We start from the raw sequence: 23,874 nt of genomic DNA on the forward strand, positions 1-23,874 counted from the left end.
AGCATTTATGGTACCTGAACCCAAGAAAAGGACTGTAAGCAATTGACAGTTGGCCATTGGCACCCCATTCCTATGGTCTACTTTCCCAGACCCAGTTGACCAGACCCACTTTCTTTTTGTTTTTGTTTCTTTCTTTCTTTCTTTCTTTTCTCTGAGACAGAGTCTTGCCCTGTCACCCAGACTGGAGTGCAGTGGCGCAATCTTGGCTCACTGCAACCTCTGCCTCCCGGGTTCAAGCAATTCTCCAGCCTCCCAAGTAGCTGGGACCACAGGTATGTGCCAACACGCCAAGCTAATTTTTGTATTTTTAGTAGAGACGGGTTTCACCATGTTGGTCAGGCTGGTCTCGAACACCTGACCTCATGATCCTCCTGCCTTAGCCTCCCAAAGTGCTGGGATTACAGGTGTGACCCACTGCACCCAGCTCAGACCCACTTTCCAAATCCTCCCAGGAAATAAGATAAGACAACACTAGGACCTGCAGATTCTACTCTACTGAGAGCCAGGAGCCCAGAGTCATCTGTTTACAGTATTTAACTACCTTTACCACACCACACCCCACTTTTACCTGCCCCTGGAAGGCTTCATGCTGCACCTTTAAACCTGTGCCCACCTCTTTTTTTTGAGACAGAGTTTTGCTCGTTACCCAGGCTGGAGTGCAATGGTGCGATCTCGGCTCACCGCAACCTCCGCGTCCTGGGTTCAGGCAATTCTCCTGCCTCAGCCTCCTGAGTAGCTGGGATTACAGGCACGTGCAACCATGCCCAGCTAATTTTTTGTATTAGTAGAGACGGGGTTTCACCATGTTGACCAGGATGGTCTCAATCTCTTGACCTCGTGATCCACCCGCCTCGGCCTCCCAAAGTGCTGGGATTACAGGCTTGAGCCACCACGCCCGGCCCCCACCTCTTAATAGTATAAGTCCACATACATTTAAGTGGGAATTTCAAGCTCTGGACCAAAGTTCAGCAACAGAAATTTCTGTAATGACGTTCTATATCTGTACATTGCAATATGTTAGCCACTAACCACATATGGGTACTGTGCATTTGATATGTGGCTGGTGCGACTGAGGAACTGAATTTTAACGTTATTTCATTTTAATTAAATTGAAATAGCCATATATGGCTAGTGGTCAACATATCGGACAGTGCAAATCTAGACAATTCCAGTCAAGTAGCCCCTAGCCCCAGAGTAAAAAAGCTGTTTCGGAACGGTGCGAGCAGGCTCTCAGGGAGAAGACCAGGTACCTCGTTCCTAAGTGGTGAATGGGTCCACTGCCCTCTCGAAAAGGAAGCAAGGCAGGATGGGCAGGGGCAGCTGAATGTGAGCTTAAGGATGACGCAGGGTTAAGACAGAATGTAATGGGGTCATAATGGGGGATGATAGATGGAAACGAAGCAAAAAGAGAGGTAGAGTTGGAGGCGGAGGAGGGAAAGGAAGCAGGTCGCTCCCTGTTGGCTTAGTACCAGCACCAATCCTGGCGAGCTCTAAAACCTTTATTACATACACCTTTTTCCCCTTCCCCCAGTATTGTCAAATCCAATGAAAGAATCATTACATATTTTCTAATGCAATCCCCTCATTCCGCAGATGAATAAACTGAGGCCCAGAGAGGTGACCGGCTTGTCCAGTCTTATGTTGAATCTGCAGCAGGATTGAGACCAGCCAGTGTCCTCCCCACTCCCAACCCCATGTGCCCTCTCCCACCCGAACCAGCTCCACTAAAGGAAGGCAGCGCTGCGGAGGGAGAACTGCAGGTAGCCAAGGAGCAGGCAGAGAGAGGCCCCGAAGAGGCACCAGCGAAGAGACAAGAAGTTGTAGCCGGATGCCGCCTGGGCCCTCGGCCTGGAGGCTTCCGAGAAGGTGTCGGTGGTCGCCTCCTCCTCCAGCAGCTTCTCGCTGGGCTTCCAGTGCACGACGCCCTCCTGGCAGGCCTCGCAGAGCTCTGCACGATGCGGCCCGCTGTCCGGGCGACTGGCCACGTGGATGCGGTACTGGCCGCCGTCCTCGCCGTAGCACTGCTCGCGCAGGCTGGTGATGAGGTTGTCCACCAGGCCCTCGATGTTCTCCTCCAGCATGCTGGACTCGTCCAGCCGCGCCGTGCCGCACGCATAGCACAGCTGCTTGAAGACGCGCATGCGCACCGAGCCCATCCGCCGGGCATGGTCCAGATGCATATGGAAGAGGATGACCACGTGGGCAGACTGCCAGGTGTGCCAGCACCAGGAGCAGTGGAACCTGCCGGGAGGAGGGGTGCAGAAGGTGGGTATCCCAGCCACAGCCTGCCCTGAGGAGCTCTGGGGGCGGGGCGGGGAAGGCCTGTGTGCCCTTGCTTAGAGATGGAGGCAGAGTGTTGACTGCCCTGTGGATTCATTAGCACTCCAAGGTCAGCCTGCTATCGCCTCCTCCTGGTGCTCACCCCTGGGACCTGAGTAGCATCCTCAGGAGCCAGTGCCGGAGCCATCTGGCATCCAGCAGTGCCCTAGAGAGTGCATCCTGCAGTCTTAGCTACCCCCAAGCCCAATGTACTCAGGGTTGGCACCTGGGCACTGTGTAGGGTCATTCTCCTGTCTCGGCTTCATTTCTCATCTGTGAAATGCAGTGTGTTGGTGTCCAATAAGAGTCCTTCCTCTGCCGGGCACGGTGGCTCACGCCCATAATCCCAGCACTCTGGGAGGCCAAGGTGGGTGGATCACGAGGTCAGGAGTTTGAGACCAGCCTGGCCAACATAGTGAAACCCAAAATTACAAAAATTAGCCAGATGTGGTGGCACATGCCTGTGCTCCAAGCTACTCAGGATGCTGAGGCAGGAGAATCACTTGAACCTGGGAGATGGAGGTTGTGGTGAGCCAAGATTGCACCACTGCACTCCAGCTTGGGCAACAGAGTGAGACTCCACCTAAAATAATAATAAAAAAAAACAGTCCTTTCTCTGTGACCTCCTGTGATTCCGATAAGAAGGATGACCTGCACCATCTAACTTGTGCATCTTGCTTACTCTGGGGAGAAGAGATGCCTCTAGAAGTGCCAAGCACAGACTCTGGCACACTGTACATCCTCAGTAAACCACTGAGAATGGTGGGATGGACAGACCGGTAGACTGGAAGGATGAACTGGCTTTGGGAGGAACCACCGTTTAGTTACTACATCTTCACAAAGAACACTCCCCAGGCTCTTGACAAGTCATCTCTAGATTTCAATCTAGCCGTGCAGTGGGGACTGGAAAAGCGGGTACTCATCCCCATTGCCACTCCACACACACACACACACACACACACACACACACACACTTTCTCTCGCTTACACAGGCCACTTGGCCTAACCTGGGCTTTCTAGAGTCCCAGCCTCAGGAAGTGTGGAGGATGGTAGCCTGGGGCTCATCTAGGCAAGCCCCACTCACTCCACCCCCAGCACTGCTTACACACCTTCAGTGACACAGCACTCCTTACCTCCAGGGCAGTTCTTTCCATCCCTGAGATGAGCCTCTTCCAGGCCTCTGTTATAGAGGCTTCAGAGGCAGTCAGGTGTCCACTGGGCTGACCCTGCCCTCATCCCTGGCCCTGTCTGGATCCATTGTTTGATGGCCTTGAAGGACTTCCGATGAGAAACCCAAGCAATCCGACAGACACCACTCAACACCTACCATATGCTAAGCACCACTCAACCCAGGATGTGGGATAGAGATGAGGCCAAGACAGTCCCTGACCCCTGAGAGTCTGATCACATGAGAACAGAACAGTACCCAGAATGGCCCGAGGTGGTAACGTCGGCAGGCCAGAGGAACCTAATTGGTACTGAGCCAGGAGAGGCTCCCCTGCCCCCAGTGCTGGGCGAGAACTGCAGGGTATCTGCTGGTTTAGAGACAGAGTGAGCCTGTGCACAGATAAGCTCATGGGCAGCAGTTCTTCAGCCCTTCGTGAGGCCAGCTGGAAGCCACAAGTCACCAGCCAGAAATAAGAGGAGCTGACCCCGAGGCAAGAGGAGACATGAGCTTGTTGAGCTCAGCCCCTAAACGCCAGATCCTGGGCACTCAAGTTTCCAGGCCTCTGCACCCCTCCTGCCAGGCAGTTCAAATGCTTTGTTTTCAGTCTCCTTCTACACCTCTTTACATCAAGTCAACCCAGAGTTGCTTCCCCTCCATGAAGCCAGGCCTCATATCTTAAATTCTAAAAATATCAAATGTGGGAGCAGGAGAGCTTAAGAAGCATCTAGTCAGCCCTTTATTTCACTGAGAAGAGACTGAGGCACAGACAGTAAGAGAGGCATCCACGCACACACAGCTAGTCAGAGGCAGAGCCAGCGCCCAGCACAAAACAATTACCCAAGAGATGCTTCTTGAGTTGACGGAATTGACCTGAATCAGCCAACCTCTGCCTTTCTGTCTTTTGTGCACAATACAGGTTTACCCCAAGAATTGCAGGTCTTGGGGCAAGAGTACAAATGTAAGCTCCCTGCCCACATCTTGCCTCCTCTGTTCCCACCTTCAGCATCATTTTGCACCATGAGAAGCTTCACACACATACACGTGTGGGCAACCCAGCCTTTGTGTCCATGTTCTGGCTCTATCTCCAGAGCACAGCCAACTTCTGGTCTCTCTTGAATCCAAAGACAAAGGGAAAAGGCCTGCACAGACCCTGCAGATGGACTTGAGGTAGTCTGGCCAGGGATTTCTGTAGTCCCATTCCCAAATCATGATCTAAAAGGAGGAAAGGCATGTGGACTTTAGGTGGCCTTTTCCCCTTGGCCTCAAGGACTCTTCGCACTGTGGTAGATGTGCAACTCTTAACAAAGAGCGGGACCTTGGGTTCTAAGTCCCTAAACGAAGTTTTTCTCAAAGTTAAATCTTTTTATCACAGGTACATAGATAATAGAGCTAGAATGGATTTGATCGATTATCTAAGACCAACCCCCACATTTTGTAAATATAGAAACTGAGAACCAGAAAGGGAAAGGGACTGGCCAAGTTTACAGGGCTAGTTAGCTACGTAAAGCCAGTTTGTAGCAAATAGCAGATGGTCAATAAATGTTTCTGTATTCAGATCAAATTGGATTAATTCACTAAACAGATCTAGGACCAGAGCATAGCTGTACCCCCCCACGCCCCCCAACTCCTAGAATAAGGCTTTCTCCAATGGACCTCATAGCCTCCTTCCTTCAGTTCCAACTCATTCTTTAAATGTCAGAGATTGCAGGGACATAGGAGATACTACAGTTCTTCATTTAATGTGGACAACTAAGACCCAAAGATGGAACATAACTTGCCCAGGGTCACCCAGGGAGTTAGTGGTATGGCTAGGATTAAAAGCAAGATCTCTGTGACCCAGCCGGCTGTTTTTCTGTCTGTTTCCTTATCTGAGCTGACACCAGAATGAGCCTGCCCCCAGGACTGGGCTCTGTCTCTCCTTGGAAAGTACCCCACAGCTGTGACCCAGGCGCTGCCTGCAAGGCCTCTCCCCACTGGGCGTCTCACCTGCCTGAGGCATGCTGCTCCAGGTACTGCTTCCAGCCAGGGGCCAGCTCATTGGGCTTGAGGTTGGGGTCTATGATGAGCTCCCAGCTGTCTGCTGGCTTTGCCACCTCCATCTTCTCATAGAAGACTTTCTTCCACTCACAAGTGGTCAGACTGGTACACATGGTCCTGCTGGTAGAGGTAGCAGTTAGAGCTCAGCCTCAGTGAAAACACAGAAAGAGCACAGGCAGGTGCAGCACAATTCAGTCTCTATAGTCTGAGAATCCTCATCGGCAGGACTGGGAGGAAACAGGACCCAGCCCCCTCCTTTGTTACCCTGGACCCTGTTTCCATGGTAGCCAGACAAGGTGCCAAGAGCAAGGGCTGGGGAGAAGGGAAGCCCCAAGGCGGAGTTTCAGGGCCCTGAGCGAGGCCTCAGAGGCAGTGCTGGGTAGGACTGAGTGGAGCAAGCAGGGTGGGAGACCCAGCCCCAGACCACACTCACCTGGGTTTCCAGAGGTCTCCGGGAGGCGAGGACTTATTTGGTGGCCCTGCTTCACCCATCTGCTCTTCTAGCATTTTCCACATCATGTGCTATGGTAACTACGACACCCTAGGAAGTCAAGGAGAAACGAGGGACAGGGAAAGGCAGAGCCTGCTGCTTCCACACCCCCTGATGCGCTGTGACCATCACTTTCCACATGCCTAGGACAAACTGCTGGCCTGTGTGCTGGCCAAGGCAGATGAGATCAGGAAGCCAAAGTTTATGCAATGCCTAAGTGGCTCATCCAAGGTTCAGATCTAGACCTTCTGAAACCAAGCTCATTTGTTCATTTTATTATAGTACTATTGTGCATCTAACAGGGGATTGAGTGAGAAGTAACCTCCCTTCGCCCAGGGAAATCTCAGACCAGTTGGTGAGCTGGTGAGCTAGAATGTAATTTCATATGCCATGGAAAACACAGTCATAACATTTCAGATCCATAGTGTCATAGAACTGTTAGCGCTCACATTCAGTTCCTGGTCCCAAGCCAGGCTGTGGCAGCTGCTGGAAGAATGAGCTTGTTCTGTGCCGCAGGCTCCTGCTGCCTCCGCTGCTGCTGAGCTGGAGCAAGAGAGCATCCACAGCTCTGTGACGCCCAGCTTAGATTCTTTAGAGACTAGAGGGGAACTTGACTTCAAATTTGGTAATCCAGGTGAAGATACAGTCAACTAAAGGGAGGCAGCCTTGAGCATAGAAAAGACCGAGCATGTGGCTGCTTACCTGCACTTCGGCCCAACTTCCAGCTGCAATCATCTTATGATTCTTTAACCTGGAAATCTGGATCCCTAGAAACACGGAAGTCCAACAGTGAAGAACATCAAGAATTGAAACAGGTTGCTAAGAACCAGAAGCTCTTGGTGTTGAGTTGCCAAGTGGTTTTCAGGAAGGGTGAGGTCAGGGACAATGTCACTGAATCCTCTCTTGAAATGCAAGAGTAACTCTAGTGGCTTTGTGCTAAAGACCTCAGAAAGGATGCAATTGCCTTAAAACGATTGACCGATAACTCTAAAAGAGCTCCTTTATTTTTTAAAAAAAAATCTGATTTATTTCTTGAGCTCTTCATTTCTTAACCAAAAAATTTCTTGACATTGAATTAAGACAACTGAGGCCTAGAAACGGAAAATTACTTGCCCAAGCTCTCAGGACTGGGTAGCTCAAACCTCCCTCAGAAGCTAGTTACAGGACCAGGTAAGACAGACGGACCCATGAATTCCCAGGAATTGAATGAAACTGACATGAGCTTATGGCCTGGCTTAGACCCTCATGCCAGGAATGAACCTCTGAGAAATATTATATATACCCTTGTTCCCGGAAGAGATGGCAATAAAGGAAAAAAAGAGGATAAGAATCGTCAGAGTTTACCTGTTTTTTTTTCTCAAATGATGCAATCCCCTTAGGCCTAGTATCAGGTTTAATTTAGCATAGGAGCTCTCCAAGCAGAGACTAATATAATTCGTCTTTCTGTATAACAGCCCTGTTCTTACTTTTCACACAATTAGTGAGGACAATTCCTACTTCAGTTTTCCGTAAACGGAACTATCTTGTTCCAGAACCCACGATTTAAGAGCTCACCAATGTATAAATGTGTACAGCTGTGGCCCCACCACACTCTGGCAGCTTCATTAGACATATTTTATCTAAGTAGTATTTTTTCAGATAAAGAAATTGTTATTTATTTATAAAATAAAATGCTGTGCACCTGCATTCTGCAAACAAATCAGCAAAAGGGAGGGGATGGATAAAAGAATCACTTCTCCCCTTCAATTTGGAATCCAGATTAATGAATAGTTTTGTGAAAAGTTTATTATTGAAATTTTACTTATTAATGTAAGAAGTGCCAGTGTGGAGCTTAAAATGACGAAAGTAATGAAGAGTTGAAAAGGTGCGTACATCCAAATCAGGCTGAGGGCCTTCATCAAAGTTCCTTAGCTATACCCAGAGAACCTGCTTGTTTCTGTTGAGCTGAGGCTCAACACACAAAAAAGTAGCCGTGACTCCTCTATGGGACACACTCAGCCATCAAGGCAAGGTGAAAAGGGAACATTGAATAGATTATGCCAGCCTTTAAAGCATCTATTCTAAAATGGAAAATGGCAATGCTGGGGTCAATATCCTGGGCAGACTTTTTTAAAAAATATATATATATATATATCTTTCCTTTAAAACCTACATTTACCCAGTAGAACGTTTCTAGTTTCAAGGCTTTCCAGGAGACAACAATTCATTCAAGCTGAGTCCCTTCCTGAGGCAAGTCTTTCACTATAAACAGAACAAATTTTACCTTGAGTATCTATCTTCAGGAACCAGGTCACCTTCCAAAGACTGATGGGGATCCCTTGATGAGCAGTCAGAAAGGTTGTTTGTCCCCAACCCTTAGCTCAGTTAATTTCCTTGGAGACTTCACATACCCAGAATTATGTACTGCAATTGATATGGGAGTGAGGGGGGAAAGGACTAATACACTCGTTAATATTGCATTTACCCTTAAGGCTGGATACTGTATTTACTTTTTTCTTATCCTAAATTTAAGATAAAAGTGTTCAGGTGCATAAAATTGGACAAACATTACATAGATATTACATAAATAGGCAGTTAAAAGTCCCCAGTAAAGATTTAAACAGACCACTTACCTCTAACATTGGAACCAAAGATACAGTCAACAGGAGTCACAGGCTCAAAATGATCAGGCTTTGTTTAGAGTTAAGTTAAATATGCTAGAAACACTTCAGTTTCTTTCCCCAGTTATCAAACAGTTAGAGAGAGCAGATCTACTTAATATAAAAATGTTTTCTCACCCCTAAGAATAAGGCAGGCAGGTTTTTATATTAAAACAAAGCAAATGACATACAGATCTTAGAACTTTTCTCTTTATATATCTGAGTAAATTTGAGCTTTCTTGATATATGCTTATATACACTATAGTTAAAAACATACATTCCTTGCAAAGTCCCAAGGTGAATGTAAGTAAAGCTTGGGAAGAGAGAATTCTACAGGAAAACCCACTGACAAGAATAAAAAGAATTTTAAAAGAGAAACATCCATTGTTAGTGAAACAAGAAAATGGCCACAACTTCAAGCCAAAACATCTAACAATTACACTTAAATTTGGATATATAGTGGGAGCACATGAAGAGGCAATGCATGCCTCACTTCATCCAGACAGAGTGAATATTTCTTTTCTTTTTTTTTCCCTTGGGATAGAGTCTCACTATGTCACCCAGGCTGGAGTGCAATGGTCGATCTCAGCTCACTGTGATCTCCGCCTCCAGAGTTCAAGCGATTCTCCTGCCTCAGGCTCCTGAGTAGCTGGGATCACAGCCATGCACCACCACACATAGATAATTTTGGTATTTTTAGTAAAGACAGGATTTCACCACGTTGGCCAGACTGGTCTTGAATTCCTGACCCTGTGACCCACCCAACTCAGCCTCCCCAAGTGCTGGGATGGTAGGAGTGAGCCACTGCTCCTGGCCAGAGTGAATATTTCTTTAAACATGATCCAGCCCAGTAACAATGAGCACATCTACCATACACGTCTGGGTTTCTAATATCATTCTCCAATTAAAACAACAACAACAAAAAACTAGGTCTGCTTGGAAAAATTATATGAAGGCTCATTCAGTCTCTTTCTCTCTCAATCTCTCTTTCTCTTTTTTTTTTTAGACAGAGTTTCACTTTTGTTGCCCAGACTGGAGTGCAATGGTGCGATCGCGGCTCACTGCAACCTCCGCCTCCCAAGTTCAAGAGATTCTCCTGCCTCAGCCTCCTGAGTAGCTGGGATTATAGGCATGGGCCACCACACCCAGCTAATTTTGTACTTTTTGTAGAGACGGGGTTTTTCCATGTTGGTCAGGCTGGTCCCGAACTCCCAACCTCAGGTAATCCGCCTGCCTCAGCTTCCCAAAGTGCTGGGATTACAGGCATGAGTCACCACTCCCGGCCCAGGCTCATTTATTTTTATGTCTGGAGGTTGATGTTATCTGGGAGCTGGGACCACAGCTAGGGCTATGGGCCAAAACATCTACACATGGGCTTTCTGTGGAGCCTGGGCTTCCTTACAGGGTGCTGGCTGAGTTCCAAAGGCTGGTGTCCCAAGAGAATCAAGCAGAAGCTGTGCCTCCTTTTATGGGCTACCTTTGAAAGTCACAAAGCAACACTTTCACCATTGCCCAGATTCAAGATAACGGAACATAGACCCCATAGAAGAAAGGTCAAAGCTATGTTGTGAGAAGAAGACGCAAGTTGGGAGATACTGTTGTGATCGTCTTTGGAAAACATGCATTCTCACAGAAGGTAGGGAAATCAATAAGGCTTCCAGAAGGAGTGGTATGTAAATAAACCCTTACAGGATGAGCAATTGACAGCTAAATAGAAAAAAATAAAAAAAGGAGATAAATTATTTCCCCTAAACAGGGGAAAGCACAGGCAAAGATTTAGAAAATGAAATGATGTAGAATCATGGTTGAAACTTATATCATTTTAGGCATCGGGATCACACGGAAAGTGATGAAGCTGAGGCCAGAGAGATATGTGGGACCTGGGTTATGCAGGAGTTTTTAATATCCTCGAAAAGTTAAGATCTTGCTTTAGGGGAGACGTGAAATTACTAAGTCATTTTAGGCCTGAACAACATGATCCTATTTGCATATCAGCAATGGGCTATTTAGGTGTATTGCTCTCTCTCCCTTTCCCCATTAATTGGCTGGTGTCTAAAAATGCTGTTTCCATGACACACTTGCCCTGGATTCTAATCCGCTTAGCTCCTTCCAAATCTAGATCCCTCCACAGGAGGCGTGGAAAGGACCTCTACCCCGTTACCTAAAAGTGTTCTCTAGGGAGAACACTCCATTGAGTATTCTTCTGTACACTTTCAATTGAAACCTACTGGATTAAGCAACATGAGAAGATGGAGAAAGAATTTACAATGTTTCATGTTGAAAAGTAATGAATAGAGTTGAGATATTAAATTTTTAATGAGTTTATATTGTCAATAAAGCGTCTATGCACTATTTTCCCCAATGAAGGTACATGTGAACGAGAAACGGATACACTGATGCTTGTAAGTCTGCAGTAGTACATCAGCATGTGACAAATGAACACAGATACCCACGGGCTATAGCCACCAAAATGCCTTAAATCTCCTACCTAGTTTATTTAATGATACAGGAAGACAGAAAAAAACTTAATGTAGATTTATGCTGGTGGACAGGGGAAAAGAAGGAGTTTGAAAATAATTTACAGTGAAGAGTAAATTCTGTGATGATAAAGTAGAAACTGCTGGTGCCGTAACAGTTATTTAATCTGTGTCATGCCCTGAAAGCCAATCAGGTGAAGTCTGAGTAGGTGAAGAGACTCTTGAGATTCAGTCCAGAATGGTTTCAGTGTCCAAGAGGAACCATTGATGGAAGCTGGTCCACAGCAAACTCATTCTATCCAGAGAATTTGTATGATGCAAGAAAAAGCAAAGCTTCAAGCTGATTCTTGAGGCACCAGGAGCTGGGCAAAGAAAGAGAGACTACTCCCTCACCTTACATACTAGTTGCAGGAGTGGACCTTAATTTAATGTATCTAATTATAATGAAAGTTAATAGTGATAAGGTCCTTACTATGCACTGAGTTTTTCTAAGTACTTTACATATATTAATTCATTTAAGCACACACAAGAACCCTATGAGGTAGACACTAAAATTATTTCCCCCATTGTATATAAGAGGAAACTGAGACTCAGATTGAGTGATTTACATGTGACCATATGTTTAATAAGTGACAGTTCCAGGATTTGGACTCATACAATCTGGCTTCCTGACTATGGATATTTATCCACTAAGCTATTCCCTAGGCCCAGTTGTTTTTTTTTTTTCCTGTCTTCCCAGGGGTAGAACCTAGGCACTGTTTTTAAAGTAAGGAACTCATTATAAAACTTCAAATGGTACAAACATATATTAAATACGAAATGAAAGTTCCACATTCTCCTAATCCCACCTCTCCCTGCCCTTTGTTTTTTTCAAGTTACTATTGTTAAACATCTAGAATTTATTTGATTAAAGACTGTATTTGATTTTTAAAAGCATCACCGTGTTTTATAGTGTCTCTGATGTTTAAAAAGTTATATGGTATTGGTATCTTTCCAGTTTGGTGCACAGTGGCTTGTGAGACACAGATTCAAAGCTTGTCTGTGAGCCTCTGTTAGCTCATGAGTGGCCCTATCTGAAACTGGCATCAGCACCTCAACTTCAGCATCTCATTGTAGCTTGCATGCTCCACTGCACAGGCAGTACCTTGGGAATTTATTAAAATACTGTCTCTGTGTGAAAATGTGTATCTAAAGAGGGGAGAAACATCATTAAAAGTTGTAACACATGTTAACATGATGTGAGGACATGCCTTGGAAACCCATGTATCATGAGTGATTTTATATGTCAACTTCACTTGGCCAAGGGGTGTTCAAATATCTCTTGAACATGATTTTTGGATGTGTCTGTGAAGGTGTTTTTGGAAGAGATCATTTGAATTGGTGAATTGAGGAAAATAGATGGCCCTCCCCACGTGGATGGGCATCAGCCAACCCATTAAGGGCCTGAATAGAACAAAAAGCCAACGCTGGAAGGTTGAATTAACTCTCTGCCTGAATTTTGAGCCAAGACATTGATCTCCTCCTGCCCGCAACTCCTGGTTCTCAGGCCTTGAGACTCAGGCCAGGATCTTCAAGAGCAGCTCTCTGGCTCTCAGGCCTTCAAACTATACCACTGGCTTTCCCGGGTCTTCAGCCTGCAGATGGCAAGACTGTGGGACTTCTCAGCCTCCGTAATCACATGAGCCAATTCCTCATAATAAATGTCTTCCTAAATATCCATATATACATATGCAATATATATTATTATGTGTGTATGTATATATCCTACATAAGCACACACACATAAATACCTATCCTATTAGTTCTGTTTCTCTGAAGAACCTGGGAACCATATGATAGGTATAGTTCTCCATATATTTAGGTTTATATATACATATATGTGTGTGTATGTATACAGTATACATATACATATGTGCATATATGTGTATATATTACCTAAATCTACAGAGAACCATACAAATACACATACATACACACTCCACACATAGATCCTATTGATTCTATTTGTCTGATAACCCTAATATACTATGACTCTCTCTAAATGTGATTTCAGTAAAAGCCTGAAAACCTTTGCAAACATTTCTGGGTTTTCAACTGGAGGATTCCTGAAAGCATAGGCAAAAATTATCTGGCAATGCCGAGGGTCTACTCTGCAGGCACAAAGCTCTCTATGGGGAGTCAGGAGACCTAGGTTCTTATCTCAAACTTGTAATAACCCTAGATAAATCACTTTAGTTCCCAGAGCATCAATTTTCTAGGTGCTAAATAAGAAATTTCAAAGATGCTGACCTCTAAAGCCCTGTTCTCTGGTGAGATTTTTGGACGTCTAAAGGCACCATGTAAAGCAAAGTGCTCTCACAGCTCCTCATGCACATAGCCACCCCTTTTGCTGTTTCTGTGCATCTCCGTCCTGGTTTCTGTGTGCTTTGGCTTGCAATGGCTCAAAGTCTTCCAGCTTTGTCTGCACTTCAGGATCCAGGGGAATACAGGCAGTGTCCATGGGGGCCTATTTTTAAATGCATTCGGTAAGCATTTATTAACACCTTGTCAGGTGAGGCTCTGAGGCTATTGGCATGACTGAAACATGGTCCCTGCCCTCATGGATTCAGTCTGGGGTAGAGATAGTATTACCTTTATTTGTGTTCAGCTTTGAAGCAATCGACAGCTGCACGGTGCACTATGCCGTTAGGAAACGCACTGCTCTCCTGTCAGAAGTAAACTCTCAGCTTTCCTTGTTTGACCCATGAGTTGTTTGAGGGAATTTTTTTTTTAATGTATAAACGAGTGGAATTTTTCCAGATCCCTTTTTATTGTTGATTTCTAACTTAATTGAAGTGTTCTTAGAAAATGTGGTCTGTAGGACACCAATCCATGGAAATTTTCTAAGGTGACTGCTGATCTCTTTTAATTACGCTTTTCTGTATTTAATTTTTAAACATTTATGCTGAATCAATTTAGAGAGATAATATGATAATTACAACCTCAGAGTCTAGGGCCAGATCTGGATTTTTCTCTCAGCTCTGCCAGTTACTGGCTGCATAAAATTGGTGATGATCTCAGTCTCCACATCTAGAAAGTAAGAATAATAAAAGAGACTATCGCAGTAGGTTCTGGAGACGATCAAAAGAGCTCACACTTGTACAGAACCAAACCCAGTTCTTGCACATAGTAAGTGCTCAATACGTGTTATTTAATATTATTATTCTACTTACATCATACACTCCATTTATAGATAGAACATTCTCAAAAAGGCAAAATTATAGAGGTGGAGAACAGATCAGCGGTTGCCAGAGGTTAGAGAAGGCAGGGAAACGAGATGATGATAAGAAGGTGGCACAAATGGTCTTTGGTGTGACAGAACTGTTGTATATCTTGATTGAGGTGGTGGCCATGTGAATCTACACATGCAATAAAATTGCAGAGAAACACATGCACACATATGCACACACACACACACACACACACACACACACACACACGAGTGCATGTAAACCAAGTTAAACCTGAATAAGATGTGTGGATTCTACCCACTGTGTCAACGTCCTGGTTTTGCTATTGTGCTATCATTAGGCAAGACCTAATGAAGATTATCCCACACAGTCTTTGCATTTGCAGTCGGAAGTTGAGGCCCAGAGACAGTGAGTTTCCTGACCAAGGCCAGTAGCTGGTCAACAGCAGAGCCTGGTCTGGAATCAAGGCGGAAGCTGTTTGTCCTGGCTCTCACTGTGGCAGGTCCCAGGACAGCGAGGTTTTGATGCTGTCTCACTCACAATTGCCCAGAGTCATTGAGTGTAAACATAACAATGTGTAAGGGGCACCTCCACAAGCCCTAGGCACTGAGGGCAAGAGGGAGGCGATTGAGATGCACCCAGCGCTCAGCCTAAGCACCAGCCCTGCGGAGCACAGGCCTACACTGTGGTGCAGGTGATGAGTGCCATGGCATGCCCCAGTGGCTTCCTCCCTGTCTACACCCAGAATTTACAGTTTTGAACCTAAGAGAACACCAATTCTAAAAGCCTAAATTTTCTTACACTGTTGTGAGTTGAAAAAGCTGTGCACAAAGGTACACAAATGCTACCAATGGAGGGTGTCCCGGTTCCTGGCATTTTGAACAGAGAATTGGACGCTCCGGACTTTAAATACCCTCTAGGGGTTTCTAATTGGTTACTTGGTTTACACCCTATGTAAATGAAGCAGTGGCTCGCAACCAAGCTGATTGGCCTTTGCAAATGAAGGCTAGACCTACAACCAGTCTGATTGGTTGCAGGAGGAGACCAGTCAGAGGTACTTTCATTTTTCATCTGCAAGGCAGAAAAGCGGGAGTGCGGGCGAGTCAGTTGCAAAGGGAGTAGCCTCTGATCCTTTTGTTACTTGCATGTGGAGAGGTGGGGTTTTCCTTTTTATTCAGTTCTAGGAAACCAGTGCAAATTGGCCTTAGGTTCTCCTCCTCCAGATACTATTCTCCTGCCTCACAAAGATAGGTGTACCTTTTTGTTAATTCATCCAGACACACAAAGTAACTGCCTGTGCTAGCTGAGTCCCCGACGGCAAGTCAGAAGGCAAATGGTCTGCTCCCGGCCCTGCCACCCACTGGTCAGATTGTTCGTAGGCTCTCCTCTCCGAACCTCAGTTTTGTCACCTGACAAATGGGATGTCTTGCTTCCTTAACTGGCGAGATCGTGATGAGGATTAAGTGATCCCTTGGAGATGAAAGGCGTTTGTGATTCGTGAAGTGTGGTATACTAGACACTAGATGAGTGTCATATCATAAATCCCTGCGTCCCTCCACAGTTCTACTGGGAATTGGCCTCTTTTGCCCAAGCATTGAGATATGACCCCTTACATTTTCAAGAACAACTGGAAATTCCTGATCCTCAAAGGAACGATTCAGAGTGGAACTTTACAGACATTCAAGTAGATCTCCAAAAGAGAGATTTGGGGGCCAGAACTCCTCAGTCAATTCTGTTGGGTGGCTCCGCTGAGACGAAGAAGAGGATTTAGAAAGAGAACAGGTACAAAGGCATAGGAGACCAACTCAAAAAACAGCACTGGCCCCATTTATGCCTTCCTATATCCTTGGAGCCAGAAAAAGTGGCACCTGCAGCCTTCACTTCTCGGTCTACCCTGCCACCTTGTGGCTATTTGCTAGACTGCACCAGTAGAACAGCCTCAGAAACAGGGACCAACAGGACCGTTTAATCATGTACTCACCCTTTTACTCCGTCACTCAACAACGCTGTACAGCTGCTCACAGTTGTTCAGGCTGAAGGAATTCACAGGCCGGAAGAAGAGAGGGACTGAAGGGAGGGTAAATGGAGAAAAGAGACTTGCTAGGCAGGAGTCTTGGTGTTTGCAAAGATACTGAAGCCTCACAGGTTTGGGAAATGGTGAGCTTCTCCATGTGACTGAAGAATAAGGTGCACCAGGTAGAGATGATGGGAGATGAGGTTATAGCCTCACTATCAGAAAATGACATGTATGAAACTGTAAGCCTCTGTACATTAGTAAAAAAAACACAAAAAACAAAGAAAGACACAACTTGGTCCCTGGAGTGCAGGTCAATTCAGGTTACAGGAGCTGCCCGAGCCTACGCAAGTGGCCCCCAGATTTCCATGACCCTTCCTTCCTGAGACTCCTGGGAGCAAACACATCCTCTGAATCCCTCACCATGATCAAAATCAGTTTCTAAATAGGATATGATCTTATACAATCTCAAGTTTGAAAGGGACTGTAGACTAGCATTTTTTTTTTTCTTTTTTGAGATAGAGTCTCACTCTGTTGCCCAGACTGGAGTGCAGTGGCACATCTTGGCTCACCATGACCTCCACCTCCCAGGCCCAAGCAATTCTCCTGCCTAAGCCTCTCCCAAATAGCTGGGACTACAGGCGCCCGCCACCATGCCCGGCTTATTTATGTATTTTTAGTAGAAAAGGGGTTTCACTATATTGGCCAGGCTAGTTTTGAACTCCTGACCTCAAATGATCCACCCGCCTCGGCCTCCCAAAGTGCTGGAATTACAAACGTGAGCCACCGTGTCTGGCCATTAGAGTCATTTAATCCAACCCTCCCCAAAAGTCGGGATTGCTGCCAACTCACCACGCATCTTAGTCTTAAATCATCTTCAGTGGTGAGTCCAGATACTCACCCAAAGCCCATTCCATCTTTAGACAGCAGAAAATCTTTTATTCTGTCAAGCTGAGTTCTGCCTGTTGATAATTCCTGTTCGTTGAAATAAGGTCCACCCCCACACACACACACACAAGGTTGTGCCAAATAAGCCATCAGATATATGAATGTATATGAGGAAGGTAACCATTTAGTGGCAGCACTAAGGTTTCTGGAAATAGGAAATCATGGGAGTATGATTTCAGAGGAACTCATACTGGCACAGGCTTGTGGGGAGGGGGGCTGTGTCCTAGTCCTTATAGAATTTCTTTGCTTAATGTTGCTTGGCTTTCTTTCCTTTATGGTAGAGTTGCATTAGATCAGAATTCTCACCCCTGGCTGTAAGTTAGAATCGCCTGGAGAGCAGGCAGTAATATGTCTGAAAGCCCCCTATGGTACACAACTGCTGGATGAGATCATCAGTGGGGTAAGCTCAAATACTCCATGATGATTCAAGACACCATCAACTACAATAGTCTCCAGTTCTTGTTAAGGGGCTTTTATCAAGCCCATGATGGTCTGGTCTGGTATATAAGTTCTTGGTGATTCCTGTTTCATAAAGATATACCTGGATCTAGAGCTTTCTCCCACCCACATAATCAAAGTGTGTTTGTTCAGAGAGCACAATTATTTTGTTCTCTTGTGTTCTTTCGGACAGAGATCCACCAGCGACATGAAAGACAAAACTAGCTAGAGAAGAAAGAAGAGATGTATTACCTGATCTTAACCAAGAGGCATGGCCTTCTTGTACCCCATTCTTCTCATCTGTAAGAGGTAAAACAAACCCACTCAGTGAGTTGTGAGGGTGAAGGAGACCATGAGTGCAAAGCCTACTGGCAGTGAGAAGGCTCTCCAGATCTTAATTCCCTGAGCCTTTGACAGCTGGAAGAAAGTGCAAACAAGAGGCTAGGGTGGTGCCATTTCTGAGAGCATTTCTCCTCATCTTTCTTCCCATAAACAGCTTCTGCTGAGTTGTATCATGTCCTCCCAAAATTCATATGTTGAAGTCCTACCTTCTAGTACCTTAGAATGGGACCTTATTTGAAAATAGGGTCATTGCAGATATAATTAGTTAAGTTGAGGTCATTAGAGTGGGCTTTAATCTACCACAAGTGATGGCCTCATAAAATAGGAAGCGCTTTGGATACAGAGACACGGTTGCAAAAAGAACACTATGTGAAAATGAAAAGATCAAGGTGCTCCTTCTACCAGCCAAAGAGTGCCAGATTGCCAGGAAATGACCGGAAGCTAGGAGAGAAGCCTGGGACAGATGCTTCCTTACAGCCCTCAAAAGAAGTCAACGGTGCCAACGCCTTGACCTCAGACTTCCAGGCTTCAGAACCATGAGGCAATAACATTCTGTCATTTAAGCCGCTTCAGTATGTGGTACTTTGTTTCAGCAGCCTTGGCAAACTAACACACCTCTAGGGGTGGCTCCTACTGATGACATCAGAGGACAGCTCTGTCCAGATGGAAGGAGGCACTGAAGTTCCACAGAACAAGTGGGAGACACGTGAAAACCCTGAGAGTGCCTGTCCACGGGCCGCCAGCTCAGCAAGGCTGTCCCCCTTGTACTGCCCTGAAAGAACAATTTGCCATTCTGAGCATGCCCCTTCTGAAGATATGCTGAATCAGTAGGAACATCATTTCTTTTTAAATTATACTTTAATTTCTGGGATACATATGCAGAACACGCAGGTTTATTACAAAAATACACATGTGCCATGGTTGTTTCTGCCCCCATCAACCCATCATCTACATGAGGTATTTCTCCTAATGCTATCCCTCCCCAATCCCCCCACCCCCTGCTATCCCTCCCCACCCCCCACAGGCCCCGGTGTGTGATGTTCCCCTCCCTGTGCCCGTACGTTCTCATTGAGGAACATCATTTATTAGCCATAATTTTATATCTTTTGGTGTTTCCTTGTGATTTTCCTTCCATATATGTCCATGTTTTTTCTCGTGATTTTGACTACAAACCCTCTGAGGGCTGGAACTCATTACAAACCTCACTGGGAGTCAGGTGATGTTTGATAAGAATTCTTGGTGTGACCTTAAGCACGTCACCTTTCCTTTCAGGCTTTTTTTTTTTTTTTTTTTTTTTTGCCTATAGAAGAGAATTATCATCACTAAACTCTCTCCAGTTACAATATTATGTGATTCCAACTCCATATGTATTTACATAATCAACTTGACTTCTTGGGGTCCTAAAAGGAAGGAAAGGCCCAGGAAACTCATCTCTTAGATACGTTGAGCAGCTGTCATCTGGGGTTAAATGAGTCAGCCTCATTTAATAAGGGGCTGGGGATTGGGGGGTGGGGTGAGACTAGAAAGTCAGTCGCTTACCTTTGCTAGCTTGGCCAGGACATCCCCTGCCCCCCACCCCTTGCTCACCCTTCAAGATCCCCACCTCCACCGCCTTGGAGGCTGACCTCTTACTTTGCTTTCTGTTTTCTTCCTTTCCTGGGCTTAAGTAGGGAGTGCAGGGGTGAGTATGTGTAGAGGGAGTGGTGCTCCCCAAAGGTTGGGGAGCAATATAGTACTCAGGGGCTGCAAACCCCACTAGGGCTCTTTCCTAGACCCCAAAGTCCTCCTGCCTGGGCATCTGTCTTTCTAGAAGGCCACTTTCTTTTTTTATGCTAATTTTTCTTCTCTTTTTCTCCTATGAGTCATCGGAATGAGAGACGGCCACTTTCTTAGTGACTGCTGAAGCTTGCTCATCTTTGGATGCAGGCCCTGGATGCTATATTACATGTGCTGGGCAGCGTGCCCATGCCAGGGCTGGGCTTCTGTGTGCCGTTTGGAAGCCTCCTATCTCTGCTCTGGGGATGGGGGGAACATTGCATTTCCAAATGAGAATGGTATTTTGGGTGAATGATGTTTTGTTCCTTACCTTAAAGGGATTACAGCATGCCTTGGCCTACACTATTGAGAAGCTTGGGCCTCGTCAAAGAAGTGTAAGGATCCTTCTAATGGCAAAACCCCAGAGGCATGACTATCTGTGTGTAAATTATGCTCTTTTGGTTCCGGAAAATAGACTCATAGAGGCCAGTCCAAGTAATGGCAGTGGTGTAGAAATGCAGGCAGTGATCTCATTATAAAGTGGTTATAAGAAGGATGGATTATCCTAGAAATCTAAGACTAGAAACCCCAACATAATTATAAGCTTCATAGAACTAGATTCTGAAAGGTTATCCTAGTTCTGCAGCCTTCGTTCTGGAGCTCTACCATTAATGTGGCCCAACTACTCTTCAGGGGTCAGCTTCCCTCGGCTTCTCTTTCCCGTTCTAATTATCTTAGTCCTTACCAATGCATGCCTCTGGTAGAACACAAGATAACTTAGTATTAATTTTTTTTTTTTTTTTTTTTTTTTTGAGACAGAGTCTCACTCTGTTGCCCAGGCTGGAGTGCAGTGGCATGATCTTGACTCATTGCAACCTCCATCCCCTGGATTCAAGCAATTCTCCTGGTTCAGCCTCCCTAGTAGCTGGGATTACAGGCATATGCTACCATGCCTAGCTAATTTTTGTATTTTTAGTAGAGATGGGGTTTCTCCTTTTTGGCCAGGCTGGTCTCAAACTCCTGACCTCAAGTGATTCACCTGCCTCAGCCTCCCATAGTGCTTTGATTACAGGCATGAGCCACCACACCCGGCCTTATTATTAATTATTACTGTGAGTGAGACAGAGTGAGAAAATGGAAATCCAGATTCCAAAGGGAACAGCTCATTTCTCCAAGAAGCCTGAGGCCTAACAATTGAATTGAACTGATTAAAGTTCTATCGACAACCATTGTGTGAACTCAGTCTACCTGGACACTTCTTAGCTGCATGACCTTGGACTAGCTCCTGCCTCCATTTCCCCATGTCTAAAATGGAACATTTGTAACCCGGCATGGTGATGTGCCCCTGTAGTCCCAGCTACTCTGGAGGCTGAAACAGGAGTATTGCTTGAGCTCAGGATTTCAAGTGAGTACGATTGTACCATTGCCCCCCAGCCTGAGTGAAAGAGCAAGATTCCATCTCTAAGAAAAATAAAATCATAATAAAAAATACTAAAAATTAAAATGGAACATTTGCCTCTGGTTTTCCTTCCCTCAGGGTTGTAAGAGCAGGGGCCTGTTCTCCACTCTCCACCCTAGGATCTGGCTGGCAGTAGGAAAGTGCCTTTACCCCTCCTGCCTCAATCCTTTCATGAATCAGACGCAAGATTCGAGCTTGGTGATCTTACTTTCCCATACTTTCCAACTCCTAAATAGCTCTACATAATTCTAACCACCCCAGTTCTCTGGGCTTACCCCTTATACAACCTCATCATCCTGGTCTTCAGAAACTCTTCCTCTAAAAATCCCACAATGTAGAGAAGAACATCATGCATATTCCGTGTATTGGTGAAAAGTTGCATTTACATCGTGCTTTTTAGTAAACATTTCATATTCCCTTTGCCCTGACTTATCTCCTTAGAGACGTTTCTTTTTTGTTGTTATTATTGATTGTCAATTGGCTGCAGTTAACACACGCTTTGATCCTCCCTTTTGTTTAAATGGCCACCCACACTATCTGCCCTCGCCCCTCCTTCTCTCTATTAAACAGTAATGAAATGCAAACAAACTTGGAGGTACTCTGGGAGCAGAGGGACCCTGGGGCCAGCTTCCCTTAGGCCTGTGAATTGTCATTCCTGAAGCTGTCTGTTTTGTAAGTTCTTTTGCCAAGTTTCTATGGGAGCAGAGGGATCATTTTCTCCCTTTTCAAAGAGCAGGGTGAGTTGAGGACTTGAGTTGGCAAGTCCTTTAAAGTCATTTTCAAAGGAAACCTGAACTGAAAGGCCATGCAGCTGGCAGAGGGTGCTGTGCCTTTCTGAGGCTCTCTGTGGGGCGCTGGGTGGTCAGCCCCCATAGCTTCCTAGCACGTGCTCGGAGCCTGCTGCAAAGGCACTGCCAAGGGACACAACTGCCCAAAAGTGGGCCCACGGCCCAGGGGACAGGCTCAACTCCACATGCCCTCCCCACTGCCACCCAGGAACAGGAAGGGAGAGTGCAGGCTTCTCCTCTGGGCCGGTGACCAGAACCACACTTGTCCTCAGTGTTCTCAGGTCAAACTTGATCCTTGGGGTTTTTTAAGGTAAAGGAAAACTAGGTGCCAAAGCAAGCAAGGGTGAACTTGCATCTGAATCAGGGAATCATAACTGGTGTGGTTCACTCTCATGGACAGGCTGGAAAGGGGACCCAGAGGGAAAATGGTCTTCCCAAGTCACCCTGGAGGGGGTGGCTGAGTCCCACCACAGGGCTCTTGGTGGTGGAAGCACCTCTGCAGGGATAGAGGTTTGCTTGGGTACTAACCATCCATAAAGCTTCTGAGTCTGCAGATGTCTGGCAATCACCCAGCAGACACCAAAAAACCTCAAACGCACTCGGGCTGAGAAATAGGTCTGGGGCCACATGCCTTCATACTGCACCATGAGCCGAGTGGAGAGAAATTGTTCATGAAGCCAGGGAGCACGACGAGCCTTCTCACTTCAGAGAACGGATAAACTGAGGTCCAGAGGAAGACGAGATGCCCATCTGTGTGTCAGCAGAGCTAAAAGGGAAGTCATTAAAAGCTTAGCCTAGGTGGCACATACCTGTAATCCCAGCACTCTGGGAGGCTGAGGTGGGCAGATCACCTGAGGTCAGGAGTTTGAGACACGCCTGGTCGACATGGTGAAACCGCGTATCTACTAAAAGTTCAGAAAATTAGCTGGGCATGGTGGTGGGTGCCTGTAATCCCTGCTACTCGGGAGGCTGAGGCAGGAGAATTGCTGGAACCCAGGAGGTGGAAGTTGCAGTGAGCCGAGATAGTGCCACTGCACTCCAGCCTGGGAGATAAAGCGAGATTCTGAAAAAGAAAGAAAGAGAGAAGGAGAAAGAAAGAAAAGGGAGAGGCCGGGCACGGTGGCTCAAGCCTGTAATCCCAGCACTTTGGGAGGCCGAGGCGGGTGGATCATGAGGTCAAGAGATCGAGACCATCCTGGTCGACATGGTGAAACCCCGTCTCTACTAATACAAAAAAATTAGCTGGGCACGGTGGCGCGTGCCTGTAATCCCAGCTACTCAGGAGGCTGAGGCAGGAGAATTGCCTGAACCCAGGAGGCGGAGGTTGCGGTGAGCCGAGATCGCGCCATTGCACTCCAGCCTGGGTATCAAGAGCGAAACTCCGTCTCAAAAAAAAAAAAAAAAAAAAAAAAAAAAGAAAAGGGAGAGAGAGAGAAGAGAGAAAAAAAAAGGAAGAAAAAGAAAGAAAGAAACAAGACAGAAAGAGGAAGAAGGGAGGAAGGAAGGAAAGAAAGAAAGAAGGAAGGAAGAGAAAGAATGAAAGAAGAGAGAAAGAGAGAAAGAAAGAAGAAAGAAAGGAAGAAAGAAAGAAAAAGAAAGGAAGGAAGGAAGAGAAAGAAAGGCGGGAAGGAGGGAGGGAAAGAGGGAGGAAGGAAGGAAGGAAGAAAGGAAGGGAAAGAAAGGAGGGAAGGAGGGAAGGAGGGAGGAAGGAAGGAAGGAAAGAAGGAGGGAAGGAAGGAGACAGCAAGCTTAACTTAGAGCTGAGTGGGC

General features: G+C 46.0%; 1 protein-coding gene and 1 long non-coding RNA gene across 2 annotated transcripts in view; one reads left to right on the forward strand and one right to left on the reverse strand.

Annotated features, from left to right (window-relative positions):
• Positions 1-1,724: 1,724 nt before the first annotated feature.
• Positions 1,725-6,012, reverse strand: RTP2 (receptor transporter protein 2). The gene is made up of 3 exons (XM_021669048.2): positions 5,958-6,012; positions 5,474-5,641; positions 1,725-2,241 (listed from the first exon to the last, which is right to left on the reverse strand). Exons 2-3 carry the CDS (start codon positions 5,635-5,637, stop codon positions 1,725-1,727), a joined length of 681 nt encoding a protein of 226 aa, XP_021524723.2. The 5' UTR covers positions 5,638-5,641; positions 5,958-6,012.
• Positions 5,877-23,874, forward strand: part of LOC110567910 (uncharacterized) — a 29,328-nt gene continuing 11,330 nt past the window's right edge. The window contains exons 1-2 of the long non-coding RNA XR_002478253.2: positions 5,877-6,051; positions 17,604-17,722. This is a non-coding gene — a long non-coding RNA (uncharacterized LOC110567910). The remainder of the gene's footprint in view (positions 6,052-17,603; positions 17,723-23,874) is intronic.

The sequence above is a fragment of the Aotus nancymaae genome, unplaced genomic scaffold, assembly GCF_030222135.1.
Source record: "Aotus nancymaae isolate 86718 unplaced genomic scaffold, 86718_ANA_hifiasm-v0.15.2.pri h1tg000067l, whole genome shotgun sequence".
In the NCBI taxonomy this organism is placed as follows: Eukaryota; Metazoa; Chordata; class Mammalia; order Primates; family Aotidae; genus Aotus; species Aotus nancymaae.